General features: G+C 34.2%; 1 protein-coding gene across 1 annotated transcript; it reads left to right on the top strand.

The window, feature by feature from the left end:
* The first annotated feature begins 9,936 nt into the window (after nt 1-9,936).
* LOC147406723 (DUF1995 domain protein, putative (DUF1995)) lies at nt 9,937-17,700 on the top strand. Its single transcript, XM_086434900.1, has 11 exons — nt 9,937-10,299; nt 10,677-10,764; nt 11,239-11,352; nt 11,624-11,706; nt 13,128-13,242; nt 13,955-14,046; nt 16,349-16,414; nt 16,548-16,641; nt 17,056-17,170; nt 17,330-17,397; nt 17,515-17,700. Exons 1-9 carry the CDS (start codon nt 9,995-9,997, stop codon nt 17,164-17,166), a joined length of 1,068 nt encoding a protein of 355 aa, XP_086291026.1. The 5' UTR covers nt 9,937-9,994; the 3' UTR covers nt 17,167-17,170; nt 17,330-17,397; nt 17,515-17,700.
* The last annotated feature ends 24 nt before the right edge of the window (nt 17,701-17,724 follow it).

The raw sequence follows: 17,724 nt of genomic DNA, 5'->3' as shown, positions 1-17,724 counted from the left end.
GAGCCAGAGTCACTTTTTGTTGATCCTATTTCTTTAGTTGCATGAGTAAATACTATACACCTAAACTGAAAAAGCACCCTCAATCCCAAAACCATAAGAGATGGATTGTAAGGCTAAATTTCAAAATCTGTAATGGGCAAGAATTAACAATAGATCGATAAACGACAAGACAATGTGACGCAATAGGCAAACAACGATGATGTTAGACGACTATCACAAGAATTGAGGAATCGAGGATTTAGATAATTGATAGAGAAGATAGAAAAATAAAGCAAAGAAAATGAATAGTGTTTCTTTCTTTAAACACAACAATCTTTCTTTTTTTAATTTAAAATTCACAATAATTCATAAATAATTTACACGGGTATATAAGTTCACAACTTTTTGGAATTATTGAATTAGATGGTCGAACTAGGATTTGTCGTTTATTTATTTAATATGCAAATTATTAGCGATGAATTCACTAATCATGGCTTACCCTTTGGAGAAACTAAACCTCATATTAATTCGAAATATTTATAATTTGTTAACAATGCATAAGGCCTTTACCCCTAAGTCTATGTGAATCAAATTTATAGCCATCTGATTTAAGCATTTTTTTTTTTCAATTAATCTTGAAATTTTTTCTAGCTTTATGGAGACAAATGTTTACATTGTACCTTTTCTTTAAATTTTTATTTGAAAAACGAAAAGAAAAGAAAAGAAAACAAAACTGGGTTTGAATGGGTCTTGTATGTAAAGTTTTTAACTAAAAATACATAGTATATTTTAATATTATCTAACATTTTGAATTTAAAAAAGTTTGAAAAGACTTATTCACTAAGAAATAGACTTGATGTGATGTTTTAAAATTACAAATGCATTTTTAAAAAGTGCGGATCATGCCATATGCACCGAGGGTTGAGGATTGAAACCCTCCTCCCACATCCCGCTACACGTCGCATTAGTTGTAATCCAAGAAAATTTTAAAAAGAGATATTTTAGAGGCTAATTTCTTGGATTATGATTTATATGACGTGTATTCAAGTGTGGGAGGAGGGTTTCAATCATTGGCACCCTGGATACATGTAGTTTGGATTTAAAAAAAATAATAATAATTGTTGATAAATATGTTATAAGTTATAACCAAATTTATGTCCAATGTTTGAATTTAATTTTCATTTCATTTTTTAAATATATTTTTAATAAATAAAAATTATTGAATAGATCGTCTTCTTGCTAAATGCACCCAGAGTTTTGGGAAAACACATTAACAACCCAATTCGTAAAATCTCTCTTTCTTAATGTCCCCTCACCCCTAAAAAAATTCAAGATTAATAATTCAAATTGTTGAACACCCCCCCCCCCCCCGAGGGGATGACTCAATGGCAATTTCGGATCCTATAAGCTCTTTGAGAGTCAGTAGGTTGTGAGTTCGATACCTAATATGAGTAGTATTTCCTCGGGATCACCAGTGAGGGCACACCCTCACTTACCTGGTGTATGTGATGTGCGGGTGTTGCACGTCCCCCTAGTCAAATGTAAGTTCGTACACCCTGTCATTAAAAACAAAAAATTCAAATTGTTAATCTCACAATTTGAATAGTTGATCTCCATTATTCATGTTGAAATGTCAAGATCAACTATTTTTAATAAGATTGATCTTGATGATTGGGAAAAGGTTGATCTGAGTGATTTGAATTATCGTTCTCAATAATTTAAATCACGGATCTCACCAATTGAAAGGGTGAGAGAGGGCATTAGCCAAATATTATAAGAAACTATGCGGCCATTCTAAAAACATACAACAATTAGGCCTGAGTTTGTATTTGACTCAGTGAGTATGTGGTCTAATTCATCAAGTTTCTAAGTCAAGTCCGTGAATCAACTATGACCCCACCTAAATCTCAAGTGTATCTTCTAAAGTGGGTCTCAGCCTAAAAGTTTTGAGGCTGCTGACTTAGCTTGTAGTAGTGATTTTAATGGAGGTAGGCTTGTGCAATACGGCTCAAAATAAAGAAAGTAACATTGAAGAAGATTCAAGGAAAGGTCTCTACTTTAAAATGTTGACTTATTCAAGGTACCCATGTAATAATAATCAAATCTACTAAATAAATATGTGAGATAGGGAGGAAGCTTCCTCGATGACAATGGCCATTCTAAGTGCCCAAATTTGTCCATTTTCAACATTAAAGTTTTTTGACTTCCAACCTTATGAATCAATGTAGTGGGTCCTAAGGACTAGGGTCTCAGTGGATGGGATTTTACTGAAAAATTGAACTATTCCGATTGGATAATACGATATGAAGAAAAAAAACCCATATTCGATGGCTCAAGGCCATCTAATTTTATAAAATTCGACTGATCAAGATGTTGATTTTTTTTTTCAATGAGTCGAAACTGTCAAATTAATGGATGATAGGAGAAATTCAACAGCTCTTAGTCATCGAATCTGAGAAACATCAAAGATTTCAATGGTTCAACAGCTCTTAGTCATCGAATCTGAGAAACATCAAAGATTTCAATGGTCCAAAACCATCGAAATTTGGTTTATAAAACTTGTGGGCTTTGACCCGTCAAAATTTTCAATTTTCATGTAGTGTAACTTAGGGTACGGATGGAGGTTTTGGGTTCAACTTGAAAACTTAATCTACTTCTCAACCCCATAAACAAATCACATCCACATGAACCCTGGAGTACAAACACGGAGTATATCTCTCGATTGTATTTTTTTTTTTTTTCATTTCTGGGACTTGTGTGGAAAACATTTTAGACCAACGTCACAAACTTAATTTCAAATTAATCATTCTGACATAATTCGCTTGATTAAAATTTGACTTATATTAATTTGAAGAATTTGGATTATTTATTTAACTAATTGATTTAAGGAAACTTTTAAAAAGGGTTTTTTTATATTATTCAATTCTTCGTGACAGCACTTCTCATGCATGTTGTGAAACAGTTTGTATCATCCAAAATGTTATCTGTACATCCCAAGAGTGGAAATACAAATAAGGAGCTAGTATAGCCTAACTATGTATTAATTATAAATGTTACTCCCTCAGACTTCAATGGAAAATTAGTAACCTCCACAAACATAGTTTTCTTTTTATCTTTTCTATTATCATATTTACCCCCAAAAAATATTCCTTAAAGGCAAGTCTTGTATGATAATTTTACAATAGAATTTTGTAAAAACTGTGCTAAATTGACCATAAAAAAAAATACACTCAACTGACATGAAATGATCACAAGGAAAAATCTATGGTTCTATGCACATTCCATGTCAGTTTAGTGTCTTTTTTTATTCAGTTTAGTATTAATCATATCATAAATGTCATAAAATCTTGAAATTTTACGTACAAACATGTTATTGCATGATTACCACAAAGCCATCTTTTTTATCTTTTCTACACTTGGGATTGATTTAGAGGTAAACATGACAAATACATGTTTGTTAAGCCATCGAATCAACTTCCCATTGAAGGCTTGGACCATAGCCTTTCAGTATATATATATATCAAAGACTAGTCTGCCTAAGGAAAAAGGGAGGAACTTAGAGCATAGAGTAGTGTGTATTTGGATATATGTATATCAAGAAACTATACAAATCAAGACAAAGTTAGGCATGATGAAGATGGACTGGAGACTAATATGTTCTAGTCATAAGAGACACTAATTATGACTTTTGAATCTAAAACTTCATTAAATTAATCAAATGATGGAGAAATATATGCTTGATCCATTAATTAAAAACGATGTTTAACATGCATTTAGCTTGATAAATTAACTTAATCTTTGTTGACTTCCACATGTGATTTGCTCAACTAGCTCGTCCACCTCAGTCGTTTTTAATCCTAATCGAGAATCATCCAAAAAAAACCCTATAAATCTAGAATACTGAATATATTCGAGTGTCACGGGATGAGTTGAAATTTGCTGGCAATCACAATTTTAAAGCACATGCAATGTTGTTCAACACAATGTTCACTAAATTTAATTAATCTCCGAATATGTATTATTTAAAGCTATAATTGACTTTGATAATATCATAATCCTCACTCCACAGTAGAAGCAAGACAATTTAGAACAATTAATTAGTTGGGGCGGAAGTTTCCTTGAGAAAGAACAAAAAAATGTTAGTGGCGGCGATTTGACTTCGTTGCATTTGGTCAATGCAACCCTATCTAAATCACTAGCAAATAGCAGTAATATTTGATTATGCTCTAATACGAGGATTTATTACTGTTAAGATCGAATTAAACAGATTAATTAAAATAAATAGATCATAATGATTTCTATGAGACTAAAGATTAGGGTATAAATGACACATTTGAACATGGCATTGTCATTATATTTTCGGGGAAGCTTCAGTTGATTATCTTGTGTTTCCTGGACCACACAAGTCAGTACTGTTGACTGACTTCATCCTATGTGGGCCGCTCTTCTTTTTAGTGGTTGATGATCTTGCTAATTGGTTGGCTTGGAATATTTGATAAACCTGGATTGGATGAGAAGTCTTAATTTTAACAGTTCTTTATTATCAAAAAATAAATGTACTCAATTTTATCTATAAAAAAAGGACTTTAATTTTGTTTGTTGCTCATTTGTCTACTAGATTCCATTCTAAATCTGTCATTGTTCTTTGAGGGACCCCTTTTTTCTATTCTTTTTTTAATGGCAAGTCATTGTGTGAGTAATGGATGTCTTGATCTTTTGGTGGTGTAGGCTTTGTTTGCTTTTGCTTGGTATGTTCTTGTTACTTGCAGGCAGGTTTCCTCAAATTGCTTCTTGCACATCCCTTGTTATGACTCTAAATCATTTTTCTGTCAATCAAAAAAGAAGTCCAACTTCCATATTTTTTAAGCAAAAGAAATCTAATAGGCTTCTTTGGCCTCAAAAAAATTTAGCTAAGTAATGGTCCTATAAGGGTATAAAAGTGCATGTAATCCCCCCCACCCCACATATACATGATTCTCAGTTTTCGCCTTTAAAATCAGTAATCTAAGGGGGTATGCTTGTAGATAGGATTGAAGGTTCTTGAGACAATTTGCTCTAAATGGGAAAGGTTTCATGTGCCAAACACCCTCGCACATGGATGGATTAGGTTCCTAACAATTAGTGATATCCCAATCTAGTCATAAAAGGAATCCCACCAAATTCCTAAAATCATGATTGTAGACAAAAGATTTTTGAGTATGAAGATCTTTATTACTTGAATTTGGAGTCGCCACCATTATTTTTTTTAGAAAATAATGCAAATGGGCACTTAGAAAATAGTTTCGAAAGATCATTTTATTTGTAGTGACTATTGTACAGATAAAGACTATTGGTCCACCTAGGATTTAGGTAAGATGGTCCATATTAGATAATAGAGAATGCGTTAGACACCCTACTCCCTCCACCATAAGCGGTAACCTCGGTTTCGATCAATTTTTGTAAAATGAAATAAAAGTTGAAAAATCGATTTGTACCCTCGAGTGTAAGGGACTTTGATTTCGATTTAAACCATTAAGAGCTTTATTATCGAGGAAGGGACCCTTCTATGATCCATACTTTTAGAAAATTTTGCAAAATGTAGACCTTTTAATCAAGGTCCATTTCCATAGGGAAAGGACCCCAGGCCTTAGTTTCAATTTTTTGTGGTGTGTGCATTAGTGTAGGAATTTTTTAATAGGGTTTTCAACCTCTACCCTTTCAACCAAGCCGAAACTCAATCTACCGAAAGTAGATGAGGGTTTGTATCACATGTTAAAACTAATCTAAAAGAAAAATAAAAATAAAAAAGAGGAGGGAAGAGATAGAAGATAAGAAATTATGAAGGGAAGAGGAGGGGATTATTATTATTTTTTTTACTCCTTACTCTATCTTTCTTGACTTAATTTCCCTTGGGTCTTTTTCTTGAATTTCTTGATCTTAGTCTTGATATGCTTATAGAGTAGAGGTCTTATGGTTGATGAATATGAGTGAAGAGGTTATGAAAGATGGGGAGAGAGAGTGAGAGAGTTGAGAGAAATTGAGGGAGAGTTAAGAGAGTATTGAGACTTAGTAGGAGGTCTAAGTCTTGGGCAAAGAAGTGGTGAGAATGGATAGGGAGTTTATAGGATTTTGGATTTTTAAGGATAAAATGGGGTGAAGTGATGAAAAAGAATAGAATGGTGTGAGCTTTACGAATAAGATATATGTAATTTGAGGGTAGTGGAAGGGTATTTGTAAAAGGGACTGTAAATGGGTGGCTTGTCATCTAGATGGGTTAGATCTTTCAATTCATTTGAGTTGAGTGTTAAGTGAGTTTGAGGAATTGGATTTTGATTAGAAGAATGATGTTATAAGGGGGTGGTTGTTGATATTTTTGGGAGGGTAGAGAGGATGGTGACATGTGTCCCAAAAGTGTGGGTGTGTATGTTAGGTGAGTTGATTAGGGAGAAAATGTGTGAGAGTGACTTGTGATGGGGTAGGTTATGACATGGATGTGGGTTGAGATGTGGGTAGATTGATTTTTTAGAAAAATGTGATGGGGTTGATAAATGGATTAGGGAGGCGGATGATAGTGGTGAGATGTATCCCATTGTGATGATCTTGGATCATTGTGGTGATTGGTAGTGATCATTGGGCTTAGGTTAAGACTTGGACTTAGGATATGGTAGTGATTTTGGGTTGAGTTGAATTTGATTAGGTTAGGGTATGTATAGGATTGGGTTGGGGTGAGAGGTGAGGTAGTGAGAGTGATATAAATATGTATTTGGACCCTTAAGCTCGTTGATGGTTTTTTTATATAAAAATATGTATTTTTGAGCCCTTTTTGAGTGAGGCCCATCAAATTGGGGTGTCTACAATGGTAACCACCAAGAATGTTGGGACCAATTGCTAATTTGTGTGTGGTTTTGACACGACTAGAGGAGAACACTCGACAAATCGTGACACTTGGACGTGGTCAGAAAGGAATACATGCCTCCCAAACATGATTAAAAAAAATGTCTATTGGAGCATATGTAATTCCAAACATAACGAGAATGAGCATATTGCAACCTACCACACTCAGTTGCTTATAAGTAAATGAGAAATGAAGCATAAGTTACGCTATCAGATTGAGTGCTTAAGACATAAAACACGCTTGAAGGATCTTAACAAAATGTCTCATGCCTCTCAAGGTGTCATAGGAGGGGGTTTTTTCTCCAATATCTTTGATATTTTCCATAGAACCCGCTAAGAAAGATTAGCATTGCACAAATGATGAGGACCAAATCCAATGTGGCAACAAGAAAAGAAAGGTAGGCTAAATGCCTTGGCTCGTCATTATGATGAGATCATTAACTCCATCCCTCGGCCAAAGGTCCAACTCTTACTAAAATAGACGGAGATTGTTGAGGCAAAAATTCGACAGCTATTCACCTCGAGATACCAAAGATCCATTGGTGATCCTCAAGAATTAATGAAGAAATCATGCAAAATAATAAAAAGAAAATAATAGAGAAAACGCCAATTTTTTACGTGATTCAATAAAAATGTCTACATCCACGCACTCGAAGAGTCATTCCACTATAAAAAATTTCCTGTTACATTTTTTTTATCATATCCCTGTCCCTTTACAATGGTTTACCCTTTTAAATATAAAAGAGGTTATCAAAAATAAAAAATAAAAAAGAAAAGAAATCATAATCCCAAAAAGGAATAATAATATTTTTAAATTATAACTATTAGATTTATCATTATTCAAATACAGTAATTATCCATCAAGAGAGAAATCCTTTCCTGTTGGGATTCTTCCTTGATTAGATAGAATCCAACTTAGATAATACCATGTGGAATAATAAAACCTCAAGATACATGTTGATTGAGCAGTCCAGATGGAATGACGATTTTATCCATCCACAAAGATAATGTAGAAAGAGATGGCGAGATAACTCCAAGAGCATAGGTACTTCATGAAGAAATTGATATGAGACAATCAATGACTAGAGCAAAGATCTTCATACTTGGTCTATATATGTGGACCATGAAATCACAGGTAGCTAGAACCCGCCAAGGGGATGGACCCGCAAAGATAATTATAATGACCAACCAAAGCCAAACAGAAAAATCTTCCAAAGACCATGCATTTGTGTGTCATCCAAGAAACTTCACAACTTAGGCAATTTGCTCCTTCTCTTCTTTCTCATATTTAATTATGTTAAAATTTAATTTCAGCAGTGAAAAATAACCTTAAAAAAAAAAAAAAAAATTCAAAGTTCTTAGAATTCGTTCATGTACATCCTTATGACATCGGATTATGTTTAGGATGCCAGTGTTTTTATTTGAAAACGTTCGAAAAGATAAGGAGGTATCTCAAATATCCGCGAAAACGTAGAACCACATGTCATGAGCTTAGAAAAAAGGTATCTGGAGTATAATAACAAAGTTCGGATTTGGTAATTATTCAATAGGACTTCAATTTCAGATGAATTTGTGAAAGTTTCATAAAAAGAATCCAAAAAATTTCGGAAAATATAAAATGAAAACTTTGGATTTCTTACCAAAATCCATCATCTTCTTCCCCTAAAAAACCTATCTTGCTCTTGAGATTAAATGTTGAAGAAAATAAAATTTTGAGATTGAAGGGTGATTTTTTTTTACCATATTTCACAACCAATTGATAAATTGACAATTAATTCTTCGATTCACCAAATCCTTATTTAGAGAACTTTACTAGTATATTTTGACTATGATTTAGAGTATTTACCATCCTAATTATTATTATTTTTTTTTTTTGGAAAAAATACTTAAAGGATCTTGACGGGAGGATTTCTTTCTAAATAGCCCCTACATCTTGGCCGATAACTTGACAGTCCATCTAGTGAACTTTTTCATTTCTTAATGACCCTCAACCTTGTCTCACATAATAATGCTCTTGAAATACCCAAACTGGTATTTTTCTCATCTTCTTCACATAGTTCGGTTTTTCAACGACTATTGCAATCATTCCTGATGATTTTTTATTATCACGAAGGATGAATGAAAATGATTTATTTTTAATTTTGAACATTTTAATATATTTTTATTTATTTATTTTGACAATTTATAACAAAAATGAAGAAATAAGTTGAGATTCCAAAAAATTTATATAGTGTCAAGCTAGCCAATTTTTATTTATTGTTGAATTCAATGTTTTATCATCGAGCTCACCATTGTCGAGTTTGACATTTTTTTATTTTTGAATTTGAATTTTTTTTTTAAATGTTGAATTCGACAATAAAAAGTGGTGAACTCAAAGTTGGTAAAACCCTCATTTTTCATTTTTTGAGTTTTTTCAACTAAAACGCATGCATGGAAAGATTGACTCAAATCAAAAGAATCATCACTGATCGATTTTCATCCAAAAACGAAGCAAAAAAATCTTAGATTTTTTTACATACACCTTCAAAAATGCTTGAAAAAATCTTTGAAAATGACTTCTTCTTCATTCTCAAATTCTTTTCGTAGGAATGGAATCTCCAAAACTCGATATGAATGTTGGAAATTCAAATTTTTTTAAAAGAAAAATGGTGAGTTCAAATGACTGGGGGGGGGGGGGGGGGAATTTCGACATTTCAATCGTGAGAAATGTGGAGAGTAAGATTTAGGGACTGATTAGAAAGAAATTTTTACTAAATGAACTATTAAGAAAAGCCCTATAACTGAGGGACTAATTAAAAAGAAATCTCTCCGCCGTCAGGGTCATTTAAATAATTTCCTTTTTTTTTTTTTTTTCGAATTACAATCCTATCCATGCAAGTAAGGTTACGTGAACAGGGTAGTTTGGTAATTCAAACAACAATAATGATTTTCTACCACTCGCCGTGACTGAAATAAGTACAACCATAAATCATTTGCCTCGGGATACGTTCAAGAATAGATCTTTTATTTAATGATCCCAAGGCAAGTGATGTACGGTTTTGCAAGGGGGGGGCGTATGGGAGAGATTATCAGAAGGACTCTTGAAAGTTCAAACAAACAGATAAGCAGTTCAAAGTGTGAGGTGTTGTTCTGTGGCATTTCCATGGCTTTCTCAGTCCCAGCCTTCTGTGGGCGCCCTTGTTCCACCTTCACCACCACCACTAACTCAATCTCTGCTACTTTGGCTCACTTCTTCTCTCTCTCACTCTCATTATCTCCTTCAATTCTTCGTGTTTCCCACGATATTAGATTCAACGGCTCTCGTTCTAATCTACGAATCCATGCTAAGTTTGACAAATTCCAAGGTGAAGAACTTCCCCTAAACAATTTCAATGAAACTGCATCATCTCCCTTAGATTTAGATCCTCAACAACAACAACCTTCTTCACAAGAAAATGAAGATGACAGGTAATTGGTAATTAAATTAAATTAAATTGTATTTTTTAATCGTTATCCACTCAGAATTGATTTATGTTTTGGTCGTAAATCATGGAAATGTATAAGAAAAATAGAAAATGTGCAGTATATGATGAATTAGGCACAATTTGCACACCAGAATTTACTAGGATGTGATTGTGATTGGAACTCTAATTAACACATAAATGCACCCTGAGTTATCAAGGAAATGGATATACCCAATCTCTGAAGAATAAAATTTTGTTCTTGTGATTTGCAAATAATTGCTGTATTCTTATAAGCTCACTCATTTTCATAATGGGTTACTACATATCACTATTTGAATTGAAAAGAAAGAAAGAAATGATGAGTTCTGCTTTATGCTTCAGTTGCTTACCTTCTGACTTGGAGGGCGCAGTTCGACAATCAAGTCAAGCAAGTGCAATGTTTCTGTCTTCAGGAGGCATGAGAGCCATAGTAAGTATTTTTCTTAGATAAAAAGGATATTCAACAGAAGTTCGTATCCTTGATTGAAATATTGAATAATTTATGAGAGCATATGCTATTGTAATTGATTTTGTTCAATTTGAGATTTAGTGTTCCCAAGGCCCAGTAAGTGGCTCTAGACAAAATTGAATGGAGTAAGATAAGGGTTTGATGATCGTGAAGGCCCCATTTGGTTGTTCTTGAATACTTACACATAGTTGTATAAAAGGAAAAATTCCATGATCCAATCCTTCTAACTGTTGGATTTTTTATCTCCTAATTGCAATTTCTTAAGTACAAGCTTTGACATATGGCACCTCTGATACACTTTTTAGTTTAAAGAATGTCCTGAGATAATACATCTCATCAAGTTGACTCTGTGATGGCTTAATTTTTATTACTATGAAAATTGTAAACTTTTCATACTCATTTAGTTGTACCACATTGAATGATGTTTCTTTGTAGGTTGAACTCTTAATCCCACAGTTGCAGTTTCTTGATGAAGAAGGGGCCCAAGGTGAGCTCTGGGAATTGTCAAGGATTTTCTTGGATTCACTTATAGAAGAAACTGGATGTCAGGTTAGGAGGAAGTACAATTTTACTTTTTACATTGTAGAGTTCAGATCATCTTAGTTACTTTTCCTTCATTCTCTTACTTCTCATAATTTGCTTATAAAGTAAATCCAAGTTGTTAAGAGCCAAAGATATTTTGCTTCCTTAATTTTATGTTGAGAAATGAATCAATCATGTTGACATTTTCTTCATGGTTAAGCAACTTTAAATACTATCTTTTACTGATTCAGTATTTAAATTACAATTGCCAAGTTCTGACACACTTTTCCATCGGTAGAGAGTAAAAGCCATATTTCCTGATGCTGGAGCTGCAGCACTTCTGAAATATCGGTGGAAAGATGCAGATTTTGGGTTTGCGAGGTAATTTCCAACATTTAGCTGGAATTTCCCAAGGCATGGGTGACCTTTCTTCAAAAGGGTCCAACAATTTTATTGAGTATCAGGGACTCCTCTAAAAGGGTGAAGTACCTGTGTTAGATATGTTTCTGATTCTTGCACTCCAATAACTCTAGTTCTAGACCTGATTCTTTTACTTATTGTGAGATATCAGTTAGCACCAATCATTGATTAGGAGTTCTGCCTTTTCCAATTAAAATGCTCTTTATAGCAAATATAATATTAAATATGTTATCCTCTTATCTATGTACACGTATGCAGTTATTTTTTTCTCTTTCACTATTGCAAGATGTCAATTTGCATTGATCATTGATTATAAGTTCATGCTTTTCCAGTTTCTTCTAAAAAATATATCATTATATTTACTACTCTAGTAGTATATGATAATTTTTTTTTGCTAAGTATCTATTAGTATATTATATATGTGTTAAGATGTCCAATCAAGTAATCCATTAATATCGTTATTTCCATACAAAGAAAAGTAGTGTGTTCTAAATTATTTAAATAAAATTTTGAGTCCACAAATCTTATTATTTAGGGTTTGTCGAATCTGGCTCTGTACTCAATGCCAGGTGCTGACACCACTAACTGCATCAATGTAACACATGTGAAAAATAAACTCTATGATAGAATGGCCTTCATTTGAGTTGTGAGCCACTAAATTGGATGATGACAACTATATCTTTCCAACGATTTCCTCTGTTGATTCTGTACTGAGGTCTGAGGACTCAGTTCTGGTGCAGGGCTTGGCCTTTTCCGAGTCTATTTGGACATGACTTTGGTCAAGCTCAATGTGCCATGGGTGTCTCTGTGAACATTCATTAAAAGTTACATCTGACTTGGCCAAGTGCAATTTTGGTGACAATTAACAAAGACTTCTGAATACCTGGAACACTAGGTTGAGATGATACATCTATAAACTTTATCCTGTCTTACATGCTATGAGCATAAGCTAGTTTCCCAACCACCATGGTCTCACATAATTCTATCCATACCTCTTTATGAAACTACTTAACATGAACTGTGTAAAAAATAGACTAACAGTGGGTCATGCTATGTGATGGAACAAACAGTATACATGATAATGATTACATTTATTATCCCTCCATTCCTTCCTTGAAGCTTAACTATTCGTGCCTCTATAATTATTTCTTATGTGCTACTGAATCATGTTCTGCTTAACCTATAGATGCCAACGTCTCAATTATGAAGTGTATTAACATGCAACATTCTTTGGATTAAGAATTATGTGGACTTTCATATGTTATTACTTTCTGTGTTTTACACCAAGTCAACGCAATCGTTATGTCTATGCAAAAGATGAATTATTCTAAGTTCTGAGTTCTTTGCCTTGATATTTTATTCGTCTGTTCCTTTTAATGCAGCTTAAGTGACCGGAAACCTGTAGAGAATGAAGATGAGCTTGTAGTTATGGTGGTTCCAGATTATCAAATGTTGGATTATGTCGAGAGAATTGCAGCTAATCTCTCAGATGATCCGGTACATTAAATTTTCCCAAGAAACTTTCCATCTTATAAGTTATAATTGCGTGGTTAGGTCTTAAAACGCAAATCTTTATTTTTAATTCAAATTCAAGTGGTGAGGTGTACTAATATATTGCATTTACTTATCAAAAAGGAAAAAAAAAAAAAAAATTCAAGGAGTGAGTTGGGATGTTGCTTGAATTGTGAGAAGAGTCTTTGTGACACACCATTAGAAGCTACATAACTCATCTGTCTTTTCCCATAAATGAATGTTTAGGTTATTTGCAAATCTTCATAACCTTTGGTTACTTTGTGGTTTGTAAACATCTTAAACCTCACTTATTTTGATGAATGAGTTGTTTGCAAATGAAAATGGAACTTAGTTAGATCATACTGATGTTGATGCACAGGGCATACCTGCATACACATACAAACATACAAGTCAAAGGTACAATATAATATTGCCGACTCTCCCAAATCCTGGCAATCATGGAATGGTGTACTTCCAAAATTAGTTATCTTCCTACCAGGAATCTATTAGATTTCCTTTCCATGGTAGACAAGCACGTTACACTTAAATGTTATCTGATTTACATAATGTTTAGATTAAAAACAATTGACCTATACATGTTTGTGTGAGCCATGTCCCTGTACATTTTTTCTTGTACTGTTTTTGGGATAGGGATGATGTTTTCCTTACATTACGTTCCTTATTATTATGTTATTAGCCAAGGCCTCTCATTATGTGGAACCCACGTCTTGTCAGTGAAGACGTAGGAGTTGGATTCAATGTTCGGAAACTGCGGCGATACTTTTTAAGGTACACTTTTCTTTGCATAATGCACTTTTTCCCTTTTTTTAGTAAGTCTAGAGTATATTAGAGAGCCAAGATTTTAAAAAAATTATCACGGGCTCTAAGGTTGAGAATTTGAAATACCAACATGGGAGAATAAGAGTAAATACAAGAACAATACCCTCCCAATGCAGAGGGAAGAAAACAAAGGAATACTAGCCTACCCCCATGTACAAGATCATGTCTTCCAAAAGTAACAACTTGGACATACACATGATCCCTTAATATTGAGGTTGGCGATCTGAATATCATTCTCCTAGACTCCAAACACTTGCCCATTCCTTTCCTTCCACAGGCTTCAAACAATCGCACAGGGAATAAGTCTCAAAATCAGTGGAAAATGTAGTCCAAGGTGCTGGAATCAAACGTGACTTGAGTGGAATTATCCATGGGGTGGAGGAGTTGTGTGAAGAAGTCAGTGCATGGGTAAGAGGTAAGTAGTCAGTGCATGGATAAGAGGTAAGTAGAGTACTTTTGAGGACATCTTTGGGATGTCATGAAGATTAACTTAGAAAACTTCTTGAGAATGTATAAAAAAAAACTATGGGGAAGTGCAAAGGGATGTGAGGGGAAGTTTAATAAGGGAAAGTAGAGAGAACCAATAGTTGGAGGTCCCTAAATCAGCTAAGCATGATTCTTTGCACAATCAGCTCAATTGTATAGAGTTGATCAGTCAGAAATAAGAAACCAGGGTTACCTAACTCAGTTGTGGGGATAGGAACATGAGTTTTCAATGTATTTCTCATTTCAAAAGGAGGTGCAAGAACATTTCTAGGCTTCATGTGCGAGTTTTGATGGTAAAAAAAGAGGATAATATTAGAAATGAAGTGGTTCAATATTATTATGTTTTAAATACAAAGACTCCAACAATTTAGGAATAATGCTGAATGGGCTGGAAGTTGATAGTATCAGTGTGGCTCAAAAAGATATGCCTGAGCTATTCATTACCAAGGAAGTCAAAAACTGAATGGAGAGATGTGCAGGGAAAAATTCAGTAAAAGGCTACTTCATGAAAATGGTCAAGGAGTTTCAGGGGGAGGGATCATAGGAATGTGGTTTGAATTGCATATTTATTACTTAAATTCCAAAAAAGAAAAAGAAAAAATTGTGATATCACTTGATTAAAAATCTATCCAACTAGTGGGAAATGCATATAAAATTAAAGCAAAGGTCTTAGTGAATAGGTTAAAAGAGTAATGAGTTCATCTCTCCTTTTTAGAGGGCCTTTGTGCAGGAAAGGAAAATTTTGGATGGTGCATTGGTTGCTAATGAATGTAGGATTATTTGTTGGTCAGGGGGAGCCACTGCACTATGAAGTGGACGAAGAAAGCCCATGACAATGTCAATTGGTGTTTTTTTGTTGTGTATAATTAGGAGAATGTGGTCCGCCAAGAAATGTTTATGGATTAACATGTAGTTTCACTTTATAATTTATTCTAGTTAATGAAAAGTTAACGGGTTTTTTCATGATCCCTAGGATCTTAGACAGAATGACCCGCTGTCTCCAGTCTTATTCATAGCACAGGCATGAGTATGATTATCTTGAGGCTTTTGAGACAATGGATCATAGAAAGCTTTTCATTCGTGAGAAGCAGTCTTCTCCTGTCACACCTTCAATTCCTGGATGATATTTTTTTTGTCCTCAAGACATCGGTGATGCAAAGCAGACATCTTAGGGTCTATTAAAAATGCATTGAAATGGTATCTGATCTTTGTATCAACCTTAATCAACAGTGAGATGTTTAGAGTAGGGGGCAGTAGAGAATATATCTGTGATTGTTGGGTATTTGGGCTGTAATATTGTTGGTTGCATGCCTACATTGTACTTGGGACTGCTGCTAAGAGCTTCATGTGGAACAAAAGGGTTATGGGACCCAGTCATTGAAAGATTTGGGAGATGTTTTGCTTCGTGGAATATTATAAGATCTAAAGTGGGTAAGCTGACCTTGATAAAGATTATTCTTTCCAACCATACAATCTATATTCATCTTCGTTATCAATGCTGGCTTGCATTGCTATAATGGGTTCTAGCACCACATGGTAGGTTGGAAGAAAATCCATTGATCTAAGGTTTATCGGGGATTGGGGATACAGATATTTAGAGACATGAACAAAACACTTCTGGGGAAATGGCATTGAAGATTTGGAGAGGACCCATATGCATTTTGGAGGGGATTGATCTATGATAATTTGTACCTTACTGTATATCAACTTTGTTGTATTATTAACCATATTACAATTTATATACTTTATCTCTCGTACTGTGCAGAACTTTTACAACTGTATACTCAATGAGACCTTTGCCGTCAGGAGCCACCTTTAGATGCTATCCAGGGTGAGAAGGAATTATGCACTCATCTTCCTGAGATTCCTATACTCTTGCCCTTTCTCTCTCCACTCTGATGTTGAATCGACTGAACAATCAATCTTTACACTACTGATTCTCCCTTTTTCTGATCCTTTGCAAGAATGTGGAAGGTATTCTACGATGACAAGGAGAGGCCAAATCGGTATCTGCTAGCCAAAGAACAAATGAGCCGTCCAGATGCAGAAGAACTGGAGGTCTGTTGCTCACAATAATTTCTTGACTACAGATTATTGTGGAGATAGATTTTCATAATTTATCATAAATATAACAAACTACATTACAGATTAACATGCATACAGCGAGGGTGAGATCCTTTTTTTTTTTAAATCAGTAAGGTGGATCTGATATTAAATGGCACCACTGTGGAAATTTTTATTCTTCAAAATATTGGGTCGGTGACATCAATTATTTTTAGTGAAAATTTCCTCCAAAATCAAACTATGCTTGTACACTTGTTAAGATCTTATGGATCTGAGGGAATATTTCAATATGCTTTGTGCTTTTTCTTTTTAATTTTGCTGATCTTTTGAGTCAGTCATCCATTGGCATTGGAGTTGGGTTAAGATGATGCAATTTAATTTGTGGGGTTACCTCTCACTCTTATGCAGATAATATTTGGTGATGTGGAGGAGAAGTCAGAGAAGGGCCCTTCTTTGTTATCTAGAGCAGCGGGCATATTTTCTTCAATAAACCGATTCATGAAAGTCATCTCAAAATGATCTTGTAAGAAAAAAGAACATATTTTCTGAGAGTTCTGTCCCATTGATGCTTCATTGATTTACTAACATGCATTTACTTATAAAACAATGTAAGGCATGTGACAGAGTTTGAATAAATTGCCTTTTTGTCAACCCAACTTAGTTCAAATTATGGAAAATGCAGGTAATGCGTTTAAGGTACCTTTCAGGTTGTACAGACAAGCATTTCGAGACTATATCATGCTGATGCAGGTAGTGCTCTTGTGCTAGGGGATGTAACTTGTCATTTGATGAGTCTTACTTAATAGATCTCCAAGCCATTGACCAACCCAATTAGATATGCCTGACAATCTTTCTGTTTTCTTTCAGGTCAGGAGAACCGAAGTTGATTAAAGTCCCGAAATAAATAAAATAGTGGATGCTCATGGTTTGAAGTTTCTTTCCCCATCTGGTATCTGTAAGTTGAAAAGGCCAAGCTATCTCGACCACAATTGTAAGAGACAAACTAAAGATGTAAACTGAACAAAATTTTGAATACCATTTCAAATGTCATAATTTCTGGTCGCTTTTGCACTATTT

The sequence above is a fragment of the Akebia trifoliata genome, chromosome 3, assembly GCF_017979445.1.
Source record: "Akebia trifoliata isolate Shusen 1 chromosome 3, ASM1797944v1, whole genome shotgun sequence".
NCBI lineage: Eukaryota > Viridiplantae > Streptophyta > Magnoliopsida > Ranunculales > Lardizabalaceae > Akebia > Akebia trifoliata.
The sequence above is the reverse complement of the archived record's forward strand: the minus strand, read 5'-3'. Positions and strand labels throughout refer to the sequence as shown.